The 20,285-nt window shown below is 33.8% G+C and overlaps 1 protein-coding gene, 1 long non-coding RNA gene and 1 pseudogene across 4 annotated transcripts; 1 reads left to right on the top strand and 2 right to left on the bottom strand.

The window, feature by feature from the left end:
- LOC128220337 (calpain-5-like) overlaps positions 1-2,536 on the bottom strand; it is a 36,028-nt pseudogene extending 33,492 nt beyond the window's left edge.
- A 6,138-nt stretch (positions 2,537-8,674) lies between these two features.
- On the bottom strand, positions 8,675-9,841 carry LOC128218743 (uncharacterized). Its single transcript, XR_008258441.1, has 2 exons — positions 9,741-9,841; positions 8,675-9,417 (listed from the first exon to the last, which is right to left on the bottom strand). It is a non-coding gene; the product is annotated as an uncharacterized LOC128218743 (long non-coding RNA).
- A 1,855-nt stretch (positions 9,842-11,696) lies between these two features.
- LOC128220009 (uncharacterized protein DDB_G0290685-like) lies at positions 11,697-19,991 on the top strand. Of its 3 annotated transcripts, XM_052928236.1 has the most exons (6): positions 11,697-12,127; positions 14,988-15,362; positions 15,457-15,615; positions 16,419-16,556; positions 16,675-16,902; positions 17,091-19,991. In XM_052928236.1, exons 1-6 carry the CDS (start codon positions 11,935-11,937, stop codon positions 18,980-18,982), a joined length of 2,985 nt encoding a protein of 994 aa, XP_052784196.1. In that variant the 5' UTR covers positions 11,697-11,934; the 3' UTR covers positions 18,983-19,991. The 3 variants fall into 3 exon arrangements, with proteins under 3 accessions (XP_052784196.1, XP_052784198.1, XP_052784199.1); XM_052928238.1 differs by lacking the exon at positions 14,988-15,362 and having other exon boundaries at positions 11,699-12,127; XM_052928239.1 differs by lacking the exon at positions 11,697-12,127 and having other exon boundaries at positions 14,988-15,109.
- The last annotated feature ends 294 nt before the right edge of the window (positions 19,992-20,285 follow it).

Here is a 20,285-nt window from a genome sequence, read left to right as displayed (position 1 = left end):
TGGACTGTAGTGTGTTTAATGTTTAAAGAATTGATGAGCAAACATTATACAATTATACCGTATACAAGTATTACATTATTAACAGTATTTTTAGCATTAAACGATTAAAAAACAGGTCAAATGTTTTAAATGACAACCTGTTATCTATTGCATATTTAGGTAGCATCTTAAACATCCTTTTGAAATATAGCAAAGAAAACTGAAAACGGTACATGGTACAAACAAATAAGATCATTTACTATAGGAATAAAATAAATTACCTAATGATCAAAATCTTTAAATGGTAATACTCATACGTTTACATGAGGTAAAAATTGGATGTCTTGAATTCCCTCTCTCTTTATATATATTAACATATAGTCAATAACTACTTAGGTGCAAAACACACCATCACATATGTTTTAATGCAATAGCTAGAGTTTCCTGCAATGATAAAATTCTATATGGGGTTTAAACCATCTAGTGTCATACAAATAACAAATAGTCAATAACTGAAGTGAAAAACAGTGTGTGTGTGTAATGCAATTGCTAGACTTACCTTAAGGAATTATAATGTATATGGGTTTTAGACAATCAAATAAAACAGTTTAATATGCATACCAAGTGGTGCTTTTATGTGTCATTTAGTTATTTATAAGCACTTGAAAGGCAATACAATAAGTCCATATATATTCAGTCATTTAAGGATTATATTGAATGGCTTTCGATCCCCTTGTTAAGAAAGGCGATAATTTTACATATTTGTTAACACTCAATCATAATTTGTATACAATCTGGCAGTGAAAACAAGGCGATTAAATTGTTGTTATTTGGGACAAAAACAAGTGAAAACTAAACACTTACCAAACACATCAACAATTTGCTGTGGTTTTTATACTGTTTTATTAAGTCAAATTTATCGCAAAAAAGGGATGAACAAGTCTGACAATTTCGCGGTTCAACCATTCAAGTGGTAATTGAGGCCACAAATGGTTTAATTTTTTTTATAGAGTTTCGAGTTTATTCACACATACAGACAAAAATGCCCATGAGTATACAGCATATGAACAATGAAAAACATAATAACATAGTGATCAAGGTACAATAACTATATACTTTTATATGTATAACATACATACTTAGATATATTGACATACACTAATATATGCAATTTCAATATAAGCATATTACATTCATATGCAAAAAGACATAATGCACTATGTACATAGCGTGAATATTTAAAAAAAATTGTCAATGTATCAGGCCACTAATTCAAATATTTGTGAGTAATACATTCTAATTGTCAGAGCACCTTCGCTTATAGACAAGCCTAAACTCATTTCAACTATATCAACGAATTCGGATAATAACATTATTTACATAAAGATTGACAATCAATTTGCATTTCACTACGTGTATAGCTAAATATTGCATCGTCTGCGAAAAAGATTCCTGTTGAGTATTTTGTTTGTGGAAGGCTTTTGTATTATGAATTCATCGTAACCTTTAGTTTGTAAGAAAGATTTGCAAGACCGTTCAATACTTTTCGCAGAGGAGTTAGCGCGTCCAAATTCTTCGATTGACATGTATGTGCTCATTGATTTTGTCTTTTGATCTGATTTCAGGTGAAAATACCTGGCTAGAGCGTTGCGCAATCTTAAATTAAGGATTGAATTGCGGGGATGATGTCATTATCGGGGTGTGAACGCAACTGGGCTGGTCAAGGTGTGTGGAGTCCACACGTACTTTGACCAGCCCAATTGCGTTCATACCCCTATAATGATATCAACCCCGCAATCCATACCTTATATTTGCAGTAATAGTTCTTCATTGCATTCAAGAATTGTTTAAAATAATGATTCAATTCATTTAATAAAACCTTTAAGTTATCCTTTCTTACCCATTCTCTGAATAGAACGACCCAATTGTAACCGGAAATGTTTTTTTCAAATGACGTCACAGTAACGCGGGAAAAGATCAGCCACTTGAAATCACTTTTAAACGTAAAATTGGGACACTTATGGCAACAATACATTTAAAATATAATAAATTAACACTTTTTAAAATGTGGATTTATATTTTACGGGACCTGCTGACACAATACAAAAAATAAAAAGATCAATATATTCATGTATATTGTTATGCGATGAGATTGCGATCCGAACATATCCGAAGATGTTGTGTTTAGCGATTGATAAACGCAATTGCCGAAAGACAGTTCATTTAAGGAAAGAAGTTGAGGTGTAAATATTGATACGTGAAACTAAATTCTGCATACAACAATATAAAAACAGTCTTTTTAATTGCCCTGTAATAGAAAAATGTTATTATTGATGTTATGAGATAAGTATATCAATCTTTTTCAACACAAGTACTGTATACAACAAATATATGTCCAACAAGAAAACTACAAGCATAAAACTATGTAAAAAGTAACCAACCTTAATGAGTCAGCGACGGTAAATATTCAATTTTGTTGACTTGTCAGTTTTTTGACGTAGTTTCGTTTTCCGTTTTACTGAACTGTTCTGAAGCAAAGTAATGATTTGTTTGACTTACTGCACTCTTATCTATTGCAAAAGCGCCGTCGGAATGAAGACTTGATATTTTAAATTAAAAGAAAATCTTTAAAATTGATATCGGCGATCAATATTGTAAAGAATGTCATAAAGAGTGTTATAAGAAAGCTGTATAAACTTAACATGTTTAAGCAAATATTTGCACAACTAATTAAAAAGACATCATGATTATCATAATGGGATAAATCTGAGCTTTAAAAATTATGAAATGCATTGAAGTTATGTTGTTTATTTTTAGGATCATCAACAGCTAACTTATATACTTAGCCTTTTTTTGAAGTTTTGAGTTCATCAGAAGTAACTATTCCGAACTAGAAAACGGATTAATCATCAACATGTTTTTAATTGTTAATGATATCAAGGACCTTTACACAGGTCCCCAGTTATGTTGTTTACTACTCTAAGCTACTCGGCCATCTCCGGCCAACCTGATTAGACGCGGCCCGAAGATTTCATAACGGTACGAACCGGAATTCGTTACAAAATAAGTGCTAATCTCTGAACTCGGTCTTCCGATTAGAAGCAATCCTCACAAAACTGGAGATTACGAAAGGCTCGCAAGGGGGGTAATAAGTGTATTCTGACGATAAATAACTGAATACATATTATGTTTTAAAAATGATTAAACAATTTGCACTGAAATATAACATTTCATGTGTTTTACTGAAAGCTATTGCTCAAAGAGAGCAATAAGAAGACAATATCTAGAAAATTCCGTTTCAAAACTTCTTCTCATTAGGGCCTCTTGTAGGCTCGCCAACTTGACTTATAACCAAACAAAACACTTAATTTACATTATGCCTTTCAAATAATTCATCAAACACAATATTAGATCTGTCTGCAATCTAAGTCATTTTTCTTAAGATGTAGGTCAAATCTGAGGTTAAACGGCGTTCGCCGAAAAAAAAAAGAAGTTAAATGTTTGAAATGGACGACAGCTAAGTTGTTTAAAAAGTATGTATGAATACAGTCAATTCAAATACATTGTATTTCTTTTGAGACAAAAATAACCAATATGCACGATTAAGATTAAAAAGTAATTATATAAAACAATTACATTGCTAACCCTACAAACGTTATATTAACTGCACATTTCTACAGCAGTGTTTTGCGTCTCGTATTTTAAATTGTCAGGTGAGTACACTTTCCGGAAACCATTTGGTGAAGACTAAAACTACAGAACGCAGTTTGGTTACGCGCTTCTGAAATTTTGGTGGGCGTCATTCACAGGATAAAAATGATTTTTGAAACAAATATATCTGGTTCAATCACATTTACGTATATTGCTTGGCAGATATTAGGGGCACTTTTCAAAGATAAGAGTTGCTTTTATTGGCACATGTAGCATGAAAAGGACTTGGTCGTGCTTTGATTATTTAGGGATAATAATACACGTATTTTGACGACTGCATTAAAACATACCTTTAAACTACAAAGATTACAGTGTCAGAAAAATCAATACACAGTCAACAACACTGCTTATATCATACATAATGCTGACAATAAATTGATTTATAATTAAGGCATCATTCTCAATCAGTACTTTCATTGTAAAAAGTATTCATACAAAGAGAGAAAAATAAACGGAAAGTGAGCATCCGCGAAAGTACAATACAACTTGAAACATAATGCAGTGTTCTTTTAAATAGTTACAAACATATTAACATATTAACTGCATAGCCATACCTTAAATAATGTTGTCCGGTATAAGTGTCTCAACAATAGCATACGTGTACAAAACAAAACGTAACCATGGTGCAGTGTTCTATGGGATGTAGATATGAATACAGTTCAATGACAGACATGAGGTCAACATTTACATAATTTGATATTTCATGGATATCGATATGTCAAAGGTAAAGCGATAGATAAAGAGATTTAATCTAACTTTCTAAAATCTTGCCCACGGGCAAAGATAAAACAAGTACTCGTATGAAACTCTTTTTTAATGGTCATCACATTGTAGTTACCTCCCTTGTTGAAGACTGTCGTCTGTATCATTTTTACTTAATATTCTTTAACTGAGGTGGGAGAAAAAGCATCTACCATAGCCGCTCGTATAAGATAGGTTCATCCCAATCCTCGCTCAGGGTGTTTTGCGGAACCTCGTTTCCGCAACACACCCTACGCTTGGGTCGGGATGAACCTATCTTACACTCTCGGCCATGGAAGATACTTACAATCTCGATCAAGTATGATAATATACTTCTATTGTGCCAGATATATAGCCAGCATTATCGCTTCGACGGTTAAGGTTCATAACATATGTTCCAGGTTCTAATGATCTTGAAAGAGTATTGTCATGTTTGTGTGTGTTTGAAAAGGTAAATATATGAAAAGTTCGACCAAAATGATATTCCAGTGAACTAAAATACAGCGTCATAAGTGTGACAGAGATGGTTAAAAGCTTATGTTTTAACGTAAGGGTGGATGGCTCCATTAACGTAAACCAACAACTCGTTGAATCAATTTTGGGATTTATTGTGCGTATAAATACATCCAATTAATTTTGATAAAGTTTACCTTGAGGTTTTCCAGCTGTCCACAATGAATAACTAAGTTCACCTATCTTTATTATTGTTTTGTCATCTATTTCATACATTCACAGTAATACGGGATTTCCAAGCAGGGAAGTTAAACCGTTGAGTTGCTGTTTTAGTACAGTATGTTCATGCTTTATTGTTTGTAGTGACTGTAAATTAGTTTCTAAATTGTTCACCATAATTTCTAAACGTACTCCTTTATCAACATTTAAATTTTCTTTTCATTAATATTTATATTTTCCCTTTCTAAAGCTAAAACATCGGCAGCCTTTGCTGATGATAAGATCTTGTCTTTAAGTAAATAGATGATATTTGTTGAATTCATTGTAAGATCGTATTTAATTTCAATAGTGAAAACATTATTTTTCTGTGACCACTCGTGAAATAAAATACGATCTTACACTGAATTCAACAAAAAAAATATTTCATGCATATGTTTTTTCAATATGTTTCCCCGCTAGAGTAAATTTTTGTGGCCTGTTTGCGAAGGGAAGTAACTGCGTCGTAATCGCTATGTCAAAGTTACCTCCTCTTCGCGCGAGCAGTCCGTCCACTAAAAAACAATGCCACACTTTATGGAAATGATTGTTGGAATTGAAAATATTTTTAGATAAAACCCTACTTCCATCAACGAAACATATCATGTTTAACATTTATTGAGTCACAAATCAAGTATTTAAATAAAAGCAAATGTATCGCGTAGAAATACAATTCAATGAAACTTGAGCATGTGAAATTTTTGTACATTCAAAAACAATTGCAACAGATTTAAATCAACACTAATGGACTTATACAAGTGTGTATTCGTAAAAGCAACGGAAGTCTGTGTTTAGTGTATTGCGTAGTGTGTATCTAGTCACTGTCGCTCATAGACTCTGGATCTTACGGTATTTGTTCGGGGTGAATTCATGCTCGGTGCAGCCGAAGGATGTTTTGTTGTTGAGACAGCGAATTAGTTTCATATCTATAAAGTTGAATGCCACGTTCCCGTGTGTTTACGAAGACCCCAGAGGAAATGTCGAGGATGTGCCCGAAGATGCGTTTGAGAGGGATGCAGCGCAGACTTTGACAGTTTTTAAGAATAAAAACTGAATTGTTGAACTGATAAATGTAAACTGGAAATTGGTCAAATTCAAAATGCTTGTGCATACATGTACGCGGTTAGAGTTTATAGGAAGAAATAATCTATCAACTCTATTACTAGCACATGTGGCCAAGTAAATATTCAACCGATACCTACCAAGCGGGTTAATTGTAACAGTATGTTCCATAAAATAGTTCATACATAAATTGCTAAGCTTGTTCTTTTTTAATAGTTATAATCAATCGCAAAAAATTGTTTGTTTTATTAAAACTATTGCATAATTGGATTTTGACAATTCAACACGATTGGGTCAATGTGTATATTACTGCACTACAGACGACAACAAACATGTACTTGTGACATACATGTATTTTTGTTCAAAGTCAAGGGAAGCAAATCTTATAAAAGATGGAAAAAATAGTCCCGAGTTGTCTGTACAGAGTGAAATGAGCAAGGGTTATCATTTCACTCGAGCCAGAGTGAAATGATCAAGTTATTAATCACTAATATTTTTCAATCTTTCACCGGTATGCATGAAATAAAACTAATTCATCTATAGCGTTCTGTTGTTTCCTAACAATTTTACGGAGCTCATTTAATTGTTCGGCCTCATTACTTATCATTTCACTCCATCTTCTATTTTAGAATCATTAGCATTTACTATTATTTCTACAGCATTAAATTGGGCACCTCGCTAAGTATGATGTTGGTTTGAAATTCTGTTTTATTCTGTTTGTAGGTCATCTGTGTCAAATAGTTCGTCCGTCATTATTTTGTTGAAAATGTTTTTTTTCCATCCCACTGGTTATTGGTGTTTTTTTTTTAAATTCTTTTAGCTTTGTCAGATTTTTCAGCATTCGTGTGTGCTTTTACTAGCCCATCTTTTTCTTTGTTTCACTTCCTACGTTTTCTGAATAATCAATCTGTTAGACTGTATATTTGTATATATCAAGTTGTGCAATATCATCTTTTGATTAGTGTGTTAAAGTCGCAATCATACCAAGTACTTCCACTATACCAAAATCGTTTAAGTAATTGCGAATTTGCGTAAACACATAGCGTTTGTTTTCACAATCATATGTTTCCCCAGGATCCCCAAGTTTTTCTATTTTATTATTATGCATGTCAATATCACTGTGTTAACTATTTTCCTGATGAGTTCCCTTGTGAAAGTAGTTAACTAAATACTTCTTTGCAACATAGACTGATAGCATAATGTCATGTCTAGAACTAGTGTGTGTGCTTGTAGTTGTCTGGTTGCTTTGTGATTCTCCGGAAATGCTTTTTAATAATCCCATTATATTATATTGTTCCATAAATGTTTCTTTGAACTAACTTCCTTGGTTCGACTAAATTAATAAATCAAAAGGTACCTTCAATTCAGAACTGTAAAGAGATTTATCAATACTTTGCTCAGAACAAACAAAATTTGTCTCTCGGTGCGATGGGGATTCAAAAAATATGTAATGGGAACAATTTAATCTTATATCTGTTGGTGTAATATGATTGAGAAAGATAAAAACGCAGCAGTTTCTATGCCTACCCTGAATAAAGTAATCAATTATGTGGTGTGTTTTTTTTCTTTTCGCAAACATAATCGTCAAATATTACTACATTCTGCTGACCACCATTCATTTCTGTAACAGGTAATATTTCATCGCTTGATGTGGGTATTATGTCTTCTAACTATGTTGCATTTTTTCTTGTAGTCTTGTCCATTTTATTAATTAAGTGCTGATATTTTTACTGCTCCAAATTATTTGCATACAAATAGATCTTATCATAATAAATCAATGGTTTTAAAATCATAGAAGCGTATTATCCTTCCCAGAACCAATATTTTTAGATAGTAATAAGCTTAAACAAAAATGTGGCATTTAGTCGTGAAGTACCTTAAAATAATTGTAAAAGTACACTTTAATTATGTTCTAATCTATATAAAAGCAACTTACATTCAGTATTTCTGTCATTACACATTTGCAGCTTTACATGTCTTTCAGTATTAGTTTCGTGTTTGGTCATGTTATTATGCCCCTTATAAAATCATAAGAAGATATTGCTAAAGATATACTTATTGTTAGAAAACTTTTGAATTATTCTATATTCACTATAATTATATTGTGATGACAATATTCACTTAATGTATATATTTATAACACCTTATCAATTTGCAATCTGGGAGTTGAGCCAGTGAAGGGTCCAGAATCGTTGTTAACACCGTCTCTCTCCACAACGGAACAAAGAGGTTATATATCTCATATTGGTTCATTTGACTAAGGTTGCATATGATAAGGGGGATTGCAGAGAGAAATACATTGTAAAGGGTTGTTATTTTCGTTGTCCTTTTCCTTATGACGAAAACAAGCACACACTTCGCAAACGTCCGAACCTCAAGCCCAAAGAGCCCGGTTACAGAATCATGTTTTTGTTTAAAATCATAATTCGGAATTTCCATGATATAAATTTCTTTAATAAAAAAACAACACATATTTAAAAACACAAGCATTTATTTCAAACATGACAAGATAACAAACTCAAATTCCTACTAATGTACAATATTATCAAATGTTCAACCATGTGTGATTTCATACGGTGAGATCATGCTTCAATGATTATTTAGGCTATGTATACATATCAAGTCACAATATTATCAAATGTTCAACCATGTGTGATTTCATACGGTGAGATCATGCTTCAATGATTATTTAGGCTATGTATACATATCAAGTCACAATATTATCAAATGTTCAACAATGTGTGATTTCATACGGTGAGATCATGCTTCAATGATTATTTAGGCTATGTATACATATCAAGTCACAATATTATCAAATGTTCAACCATGTGTGATTTCATACGGTGAGATCATGCTTCAATGATTATTTAGGCTATGTATACAGATCAAGTCACAATATTATCAAATGTTCAACCATGTGTGATTTCATACGGTGAGATCATGCTTCACTGATTAGTAATGCTATTTATACACATTAAGTCACAATATTATCAAATGTTCAACCATGTGCGATTTCATTCGGTGAGATCATGCTTCACTGATTATTAATGCTATTTATACACATTAAGTCACAATATTATCAAATGCTCAGCCATGTGTGAACTCATAAGGTGATACCATTGTTCACTAAACACATTTATATTTGCTAATCGGCGACATCCTCCTGAATGAATTCCATGTTGTTTGTCATAAACATCTTATTCAATTAACTTGTCCCTAAAAATAAATGCATTTTATTTGATATAATACATGTAAATGATAATAATCAATTGGTCTTGTTTCGTAAAGATTAGCATAGTTTAAATCGAAAGCAGGTAAAACATCCAATAAATAAAATGACAAATCTTTACATAAGTATTCACTAAATATCAACACAGTCATGCATAATCTTGTATGTTTAATTCATACATTTATCATTAATAAAATGTGTCTTAACGTTTCGTAAATATTAGCACAATTTAATTCAAAAGCAGGTAAAAACAATCTCATTAACAAAATGACAAATCTATGCATAAGTATTTTACAAAATATCGACTAACATCCTTCCAATGTTATACATCCAAAAATGTTTAAAAATGTTTTAAAGTGACACTCTTGTTCAAAATCAATACATACACGTGTATAACAAACATAAACTTTGACTGATATACCTTTAACTACTTACTAAATGCATTTATGACTGTTTACCGATAACAAGATTGTAACCGTGTGTTTAATAGCAGAAAGCGCAAAAATATTAAATGATTGGTGAATGCTGAAAGATTTACTGTGGTCTGGTTTAGTATCGTAAGGTAGAAATAGCGTGTTTTATGCTCAATTCTTTCCAATTTAACTCGGTATCCTTCATAAGAACCATTGTTTTTGACATGTATTTATCCTTTTTGGAATATTTAAACAATATTATTAATTGTGGTAAAACTTAACTGGGAGAAAGAGTGCATTTTTAAAAATGCTGATTATGTGCGTCATGAAAATCAGATAAAATCCCCTATTGCAAAAGCGCATGATAAACCGTTTACTAATAGAACTGATACGGTGAAAAACCAGTTCATAAAAACCAATACATGTTTAAAGCGATATTTATACGTGGCATGTCTCACGATGTTTACCCATGTTTTTTTGTCAACATTTAAATATACTCCAAAAATAAATCCCACCTGTTCAGTTCTTTCTATATTCGATATTCGGTTTACAAGCTGGTTTAAAACAGCTGTGGCAAACTTTCAATTCGGGCTCGTTTTCAGCGTTCGGTAAAATATGTATTTCAGTGAATGTGTTAAAATGCATAAATAGATGACATCGGTGTCACATTTTCTCTCAAGTTTTAATCTGTCCAATACATTCTAATTTAAAAGCTGCCATTACATTATTTATATTTTAAAACGTAGCATGTATTTGGGATCCCCGAAACGTGTGTCCCAAATAAGCAAATGTAAAAGGGTAAGCACCGTAAGTAGACATCTGTAAAAGGGTTGGCACAATAGATAAATCATAGTAGTATGTAAGGTGTTAGTCGTTGGGGAGTTGAATTATTTGGAATATAATTGTGTTGAGCGTTTGCGGAATAGTAGATTTACAAAGCATTACATGATTAAGTACCAAAATAATTGAATTAGTCAATGTATAGTAGATTCAGTTAAAATCAACTATCTCGCAACGCTCGATGCAACGCTCAATTCTGGTAAGGTCCAAATGGGTCAGGTTTGCCACAACGAACATATTACATATAACAGATGCTTTTTCGAATCTTACTGGGAAGACATACTTAGTAAATTTTGAATTGGAAATAAGAAAAAACTGCGAAATATAAATGTGTCTTTACTCATGTGATACATCAGAAAGTAAGATTTAATGAGTCGTATACAGCGATATTATTAGATTGTGTTTTTTGACAAATTTCTTTCTTACCTGGAAATGTACCATCTGGTGTCTAGCGCAGTTAAATAGACAATATTTATCAACGATGTATTTTTGCAACTTTATCACACCATATTTATAACAGGAGCTGTACATGCACACGCAAGGCAAATGAAAGTATTGACATATTCAAAAGGCGTTCAAAACCAAGTCCTGACACAAGCAATAAACTGTTTCGAGCATACGATATTTCGTGTCATTATTACACATGTAAATAAACATTTCTAAGCATATCCAGTCATACAATGTCTAATGGCCGACATATCGTCATATATGGAACAAAACAGAAGACAGTTATATTGATAAAAACACATAATTAAGCAGATCTGTACCCAGAATAACAAGAACATTTACATTCAAACAAACCAATTCACGGAGGAGAACCCACGTGACTTATTGGTAAAGTGCACGACATCAAATATAAACAAAATATCTCGATTCAGGTAAGGTTTTTAAAAGATAATTTTCTTAAGTTTATAATAAGTATAATCATGAAACAGTTTACTTTTTGGTCAAATGGAATTATCTGTCATAAAATTCGAAATGGAAAAAGTTAATAGTACAACTATATTTAAAAATGACCTCAATATGTATTCAAATGTTTTTAATTACATAATTGCGGGATCCCCGTATTGTTATGATCAATTGAATATATATATAGCCCGGAATTTCCATTACTGGGTTTTCCCATGTCGGTACCCATAAAAATTGAAGTAGCTATTGAAAAACCAGAATAAGTATATTTCCAGGCTTAAACTAATCAGATTTTAGACATATGTTGATATGGTGAGATGTGAAGAAAATAAGTGAAGAAAAATGCGTACATTTTGTCTAAATGTCGTTGTTTGTGTTGCAGTTTTGTTTCGTTGCAATGGGGCTGAAGATAATAACACTAATAACACTCCGAACACTGAAGGTTCAAATACTATTCTGCCGAAGCGACCATCTTTGGACATCAATTTAGGGAACGAAGTTGTCGAAAATTCTGATGAAAGAAACATTTTAATAGGTAAGGCGTGTACTAATACACAAATAATAATAATAATAATAATAATAATAATAATAATAATAATAATAATAATGATACTACTACTACTACTACTACTACTACGTCTACTACTACTACTACTACTACTACTACTACTACTACTACTACTAATAATAATAATAATAAAAATAATAATAAATTGTATTATTATTATTTGCGATGTCTAGCAAGTGATTTTTAATAAGTGAATGCGAAAATGTAAGTGAACGTGAACTGCTTGTGCATAATTATAAAGATTACTTATATCTTGGTGCCATCAAGTACACGGAAATAAATGTAGTGTACTAAGAAGTAGTCCAATAAGTGTTTTTTAATCTTTCTAAATTGGTAAGATTTGTTACAAAATATTAAATTGAATTGTTTCAATTATGGAAACTTAAAGATGAAAATACGTACTCAATAATTGTTAAAAGTATATATCTATACTTAAATTGCAAATGTATTGAAGAGATAGTCAATAAGTGTTTTTTAACCTTTCTAAATTGGTAAGATTTGTTACAAAATGTTAAATTGTTTCAATTATATAAACTAAAAGATGTAAAGACATATAATTTTAGGTACTTAAATTGCAATTTTACATGAAATGACGTCTTTGTCAAACAACAAATTCCCACTAACAAGTAAGTAATGTAAATTCGACTATTTTGTGTACTTGTTCTTTCTCTTTCAAACTTTGAATACCTTCAAGCTAGTTGACCTTATTTTATACGTGCTTCTTTCCTTACTCGTTAAACCTATAGAAATGTATTCAACGTGTGTCTCCAAGGTTATCTCGTGTTATGTAATCTGCATGTAATGTTTTATTCTGTTCATCAATGATCGTGAAATTTAAATTTTATGGCATTAAAAGTGAGATGCATTTTTGGACTACATTATGCTATTATATATATTATTGGGTTCGGCAAGCTAAGCTATTGCTGTTATTCAAACCTTAAATTAAGACTTCTTCTTATGACTGTTGTATTTATCTTAAATGAGGTAAGCCTATACCAAGCTGAAATAAATTTTGTCGAGGTAGTGGTGAACACATAAACTCGTTTTTCAAGGAGATATAGTTTCCCTGACTTTCAAGGCTGAAGAAAACTCGACCCAGATAGGAGTGAGCATAACATCCTATTCTAGTGAACTCGCGTTTGCCTGATCTTTCAAAGACTGAAATTATCTAGGTCATGGTGGGGGTAAACATGAAATCGTATTCCAGTGAACTCGCGTTTCCCTAACCGTTCCCAGACTGAAGGAATCTCGGCCATGGCAGGAATATATATAAACTGCTATTCCAGTGAACTTGTGATTTCCTGACCGTTCCCAGAATAAAAGAATATCGGACATGGTAGGAGTAAACATAAACTGCTATTCCAGTAAACTCGCGATTCTCTGAACCTTTAAAGGAGGTAACCTCATCACTTATCGATGAAGCTATTCTGATACGAGTATTGTATGTGTATGGTTGTTATACGTGTTTGTATCTTGTTTAGTGTCTTTTGGCCCATTACCTTGTGATTCATATTTTATATTTTGCTACGGGACATATCCATGTAGTTTCCATTGTATTTATGTAATAAGTTGTTTGAGAAACCTTACACATCAATTGATGATATCATAAAAACAGGGACACCATCGGGGACACCCCCAGTATCCTAAACTTCAATCAATGATTATGGCCACACAAACATAAAAGAAGAGTCATAACGCCACAAGTATAACTTATATGTCGAGGTTACTGCCAAGTCGCAAGTAAGAACTCACTTAATGTAAAATATATTACAGACGATTTTGTTATAAGAACGTATATGGTGTGTGTGCCCTTTGCGCTAAGAGAGCCACGGCGATGCCACACGATTTAATCAAAGTGCATGATTTTATTTTATTTCAAGAGGTGCAAATATGCACATACTATGTTGTGTTACATTTATTTGTTTTAATTGTTGTAAATTAGGCATTCAAATAAATACTCGCAACTGTCAAAGAAATCGATGAACTTTCAAAATGTTTCATGATGTAACTATAAAAGGTATAATCAATATAGTCTTAATCCAAAATAAATTCCTTATGAAGAATATGTTTAATGATTTAAGCAATCCACTGCTCTTCAACACTCGCACTAAATCTATAAATAATTTACGTCAACTGTATATGATCGTAAATGACGGATCATGTTACTGCAGTAGTTTCAAACGATTGCATTTCTCATTGAAATTAAATAGAGCACACCAACAATGAGCTCGTTTGATATTTTTATAATACTAAATTACACTAGAGACCCAAAATAGTTAAATATATAAATTACGTATCAGGCAATTTGTTGATATGTATTTTATTTCTCTCAAATTGTTTTTTTGGAGAAGACACACTATTTGAGCTAAAACAAAATGGATGTTGTGACATACAAAATGCGTGGTGTTTTCTTCTTGAAAAGATTACAATTATCCGTACGCTTGTTTAGTTCGGAAGATGTATGGTTTTATGATATAGATAATGATGTCCTTTTTGTAATTTAGTGGTATTAATTAAGCTCTCTGTAAGCCATGTGATATTACATGCACGTAAACCTGTTCTGCGTGGACAATGGGATTTTATTTTCAACTAATAAGCTACTTAAAGCACTTCGTATTTTATTGATTCACTTCTGTCTGATCATATTCCTATATTATAAAGATCCATATAATTGAATAAATTGGTTTCTGCGTATTCATTGATCATGTTTGTTATATTTTGCAATAATACTTATTAAGTTATACCTTATTTGTGCTAATTGACAATGGCATACATTTACACATCCTACTTTTATAAGTTAAGTCGTGATTTACTTTTATATTCATAGATACGAACAACGACGGCCTGGGTCAAATAGACGCAAGATTCAAATATGGCTCGAAAGAGAACTCAAGTGAAACGGAAAAAAGCTTCATAATACCTTCAAGTTTAAACAGCAATGCAAGAAAGGTGCGTTATGAAAACAGTACCGTTCACTTCGCGTTTAAAGAGAAATCCGAGTCCCCAATAGAAACTGCAAAGGAGATTGTGGAACTTGTGAAAAACGTTTCCACTGAAAGTGACGGGACACTAATCCTAGGAGACAAGATTGTCTCTAATGACAATAAACCGTTTGAAACAGAACTTTTATCAGAAAAAGCTACAGGACGGGATACAGCAGATAAAATTACTTCAGGAGGAAAAAACCCATATTATTTTCAAGGTCATTTTACTGTTAATAAATGGCCAAGATTTTTGGATTGTCTCAGTTGTTGATAACACTTTGTAGTTATATCGATGGTTATTTTACATTTCAGATGTCGGTATTCTAGACCTAGAAGTACCAGTATTCGACAGGCTTGTCCTGGTTATGGAGCGCACCAACACTCGAGACCACAGAGACCCGTGGTGGAGCTATCTTACCAGGCAGGCAGGAGCCAACTTGCGTATCAGTAAACAATTGCAGAAAACAATAGGTAATGCTGAGAACAAATTCGCTGGTAAATCTGACATTTTTTATAAATATGTTTATCAGATAATCTTCACCTCTACTTCCATTCTTCCCACGAACTGCCTTTCGGCAATTGCGTCTATCATCCGATGAATGCAACATCTTCGGATATGCTCGGATCGCAGTTCATTACATAACAATATGCATGAAAATTGTTCATTTTCTTATTGTTTGTATTGTGTCAGCAGGTCCCGAAAAAATAAATGAACATTTAAAAAGAGTCAATTCATGATATGCTGAAGGTTTTGTTACAAAAAGTGTTTCAATTTAACTTTTAAAAGAAAGTGAGTTCAAGATGTTGATCTTTTCGCGCATTTTTGTCATATTTACAGAATGAGTGAGAAAGAATTACTGTTAAGATTTTGTAAATTAAGTGAAGAATTTTCTTAACAATCCTTGAATGAAATAATGAACTATTGGTGTAAATATAAGTAATGCATTGCGGGATTGATGTCATTGTCGGAAGTATAAACGCAATTGGTCTGATCAAAGGACGCGACGAGTTATTCGGACTCCACACACTTTAACCAGCGTTCTTACCCCGATAATGACATCAATCCCGCAATTAATTTCTTAAATCAACTGAATATAAGAATTTTGAAGAGTATTACGATGTAGCTGTACGCTAAAAGGAAGTATAATCCTGAAATCAGTTGTATAGTTACAATTTAATTAAGATTTCAGGGACTCGTATCCTCTGCTAATAAAATACTACGTACATCCTTGTTTTTTTAAAGTCAAAGATTTATGAAATATCCATTTTTTCAGCTGTTCATCCAAATTCTGGTGAACATTTTCTAGACGTTCTCCATGGAAATGGATTCACAGTAAAGGATATTTTACAGATCTTCAAGAAGTTTGCAATGAAGGAGGCATTAGCTGCACTTGACGGACATTTGGAAACCGGTTCGTCCTTTATGAGTTTAAACGTTTTTTTTAAAATATTTAAGATACCGATTTTAAGCACTTATAAAAACACATAACAGTCATTTCGAAAACTAGAAAATTAATATATATACATCAGGTGTCATGACCAGGGAAAAGAGTTACAAAGAGGAAACTGGAATTCTTGAGGGCAAAGCGAATGAAGAATTGACTGACCTCATTGCTGACGAGATCACTCCTGAAAATAACCAGTCACCCCGTAATGTGATTCCAAACAATCTAGGAAATGGTAACGATGATGACATGAACAATGCTAAATCCGACCTAAATAAGAACATCAATTCAAAAAGAAATACTGGTCAGAAAGGTAAGAAAGTAGCACATTTAAAACGTAAAAGATTCAAAAGGGTGAGATGTGGCATTTTTTCAACTGCTGTGGCTGACTTTGCAGTATATTTGCATGATAAACATTAAATATACATACTTTTAAGTTTCCGATTTGAACGCAAACAAAAGTAAATCTAATTGAGTTAATACATGATTTTACCTATTTAGATGGTGATCACAGTGACGGTGCCTTATCCTATGACGATTTGAGCATCCCCAGTCACGACAGTGACAAGCACTTTGACGATGTAAAAACCGACAGACACGACAATGACAACCACTTTGACGATATAAATAACGACACACTAGACAGTGGTAAGTATCATGACGATGGGAGAACCGACAGACATGACAGTGACATGTACTATGACGATAAGAGAACCGACAGACACGACGATGGCAAGAACCATGACGATAGGAGAACCGGCAGACACGACAATGGCAATAACCATGACGATATGAGAACCGACAGACAAGACAATGGCAAGTACTATGACGATGGGAGAACCGACAGGCAAGACAGTGGCAAGTACCATGACGATGGGAGAACCGGCAGACACGCCAATAGCAATTACCAAGACCATGGGAGAACCGACAGACCCGACAGTGACAAGTACCTTAACGATGGGAGAACCAAAAGACAATACAATGTCAAGTACCATGACAATGTGAGAACCAACGGACACGATAGTGGCAAGTACCATGACGGTGGGAGAACCGAAAGATACGACAATGGCAAGTACCATGACGATCGGAGAACCGACAGACACGACAATGGCAAGTACCATGACGATCGGAGAACCGACAGACACGACAATGGCAGGTACCATGACGATCGGAGAACCGACAGACAAGACAATGGCAAGTACCATGACGATCGGAGAACCGGCAGACACGACAATGGCAATAACCATGACGATATGAGAACCGACAGACACGACAATAGCAAGTACCAAGACCATGGGAGAACCGACAGACACGACAGTGACAAGAACCTTAACGATGGGAGAACCAAAAGACAATACAATGTCAAGTACCATGACAATGTGAGAACCAACGGACACGATAGTGGCAAGTACCATGGCGGTGGGAGAACCGAAAGATACGACAATGGCAAGTACCATGACGATCGGAGAACCGACAGACACGACAATGGCAAGTACCATGACGATCGGAGAACCGACAGACACGACAATGGCAGGTACCATGACGATCGGAGAACCGACAGACAAGACAATGGCAAGTACCATGACGATCGGAGAACCGACAGACAAGACAATGGCAAGTACCATGACGGTCGGAGAACCGACAGACAAGACAATGGCAAGTACCATGACAATGGGAGAACCGACAGACAAGACACTGATAAGTACCATGACAATAGGAGAACCGACAGACAAGACAGTGGCATGTACCATGACAATGGAAGAAGCGACAGACATGGTAGTCGCATGTTCCATGACAATAGGAAAACCCACAGGCACGGCAGTGGCAAGTACCATGACGATTGGAGAGCCGACAGACACGACAGTGGCAAGTACCATGACAAGGGGAGAACCGACAGACAAGACAGTGGCAAGTACCATGACAATTGGAGAACCGGTAGACAAGACAATGGCAAGTACCATGACAATGGGAGATTTGACAGACACGACATGTACCATGACGATATGAGAATCGACATACACGACAATGGCATGTACCATGACGATCAGAGAATCGGCATACACGACACTGACATGTACTATGACAATGGGAGAACTCACAGGCATGATAGTGGCAAATACTATGACGATTGGAGCACCGGTAGTCACGACAGTGACATGCTTTTCAAAGCGCACTGCAAGGGCCATGGAAGCTTTGTTAATCCTCGTGGTCACGTGATGTGTAACTGTCACGTTGGTTACGGCGATGACAGGTACGAGACGGAGAACGGCTTTGCAAGGTACGCTGACTGTCATTCCTTTGCCGACGCGTGTAACGATAAGGGACTAGATAAGGAAGGGTACAGAGTGACAAATATTGGAACTGTGACCGGAGGGCAAATCATATTGTTTTAGCTGACGACATCTGGGTCCCCGGGATTGTGCAGGATATTAAAACAATATGTTTGCAACTATTTATATTAAACGATACAAAATGAAGTTGAAAGAACTATTGATTAATCATCACTCCTACGTATTTAAAGAACCATACTTATTTTCCCATTATTCCACAATTTATTCACTTGGCATGAAGTGTTTTAGTAAATGAACTTGCTTCATCAGAGCTTGAAAAGTTTTGAATGGGGATGATTGAATCTTAAAGTATTACTTGTTTGCGATGTCTACTTGAAACATTTTTAAACATCTGTACTCTGTTATTCCATATATTCCTCTCTTAATATCCACATCGTCAACCATAACTTCATAACACATCGGTCCCAATGTAACATTCCTTTCATTTTAGCTCCACTATTCTCAGAATAAGGAGGATTTACTACTCGCCCGGAGTCTGGTTAAAAATTTTAGGCAGGTGAACATTTTAACTTATAACTCCAATATCCTTCATTCAATTCACTTAATACTTCACACAGTTTTTCAAGATCAAAACACCATGAAGTTTTATAACTTAATAATACCCTCAATTTAAATCATGGCCCCTGATTGATTTAGAAACTTAGGTTTAAGTTTTAGGGCACATCGGGTAAGGTTAGAGTTAAAGGGCAAGTTGGGATTTTCACAAATTACTTCTATACCTTTCATACAATTGACTTAATACTTCACGCAGTTGGTAACGGCCATCACGCAATAAGGTCACATAACTCCATATTAGCTCTTTATACAAATTATGGCCCTAGATTGACTTTTTTTCATTTTTGGTTGTTGCTTTAAACATTTTGATATTTTTAACATTATTTGACATGCTGTTGAAATCAAATAGTTATGCATTTTTTATGCATGCTTTTTTCGATTTCGACGTATTTGTTTTAATATTTACATGTAGATATGTAGTTGTTGTTTATTCTAGGAATTACATACAGGAAATTGCCTTTCCTATACCTGTTTTAATATAAAGATATGTAGATTGCTTGTGTGTTATTTTTTTTTTGCAAAGAACGAAAGACAAAAGTATTTTGAAGAAAAAACATGTTGTATTTGTTCCTTTTAATCTGCGTACGAAACCATGAATTATGCCATACGTCCACAGCACAGTTTGTCAAGGATGGTGATATTTTCTCGATATAATCATATTCATTAGCGGATGGTACCTGAGACCATTTTTTTTTAATTTACTAAATGGACCTTAATCTTCCAAGTAACAAAATAAGTCTCAAAGAAGTCGGGAGTGTTTTTGAAACATGACTAAAGGAAAGCAGATGCA

The sequence above is a fragment of the Mya arenaria genome, chromosome 15 (assembly GCF_026914265.1).
Source record: "Mya arenaria isolate MELC-2E11 chromosome 15, ASM2691426v1".
NCBI classification, from domain to species: domain Eukaryota; kingdom Metazoa; phylum Mollusca; class Bivalvia; order Myida; family Myidae; genus Mya; species Mya arenaria.
Note: the sequence above shows the minus strand (reverse complement) of the source record. Positions and strands in the feature narration are given on the sequence as shown.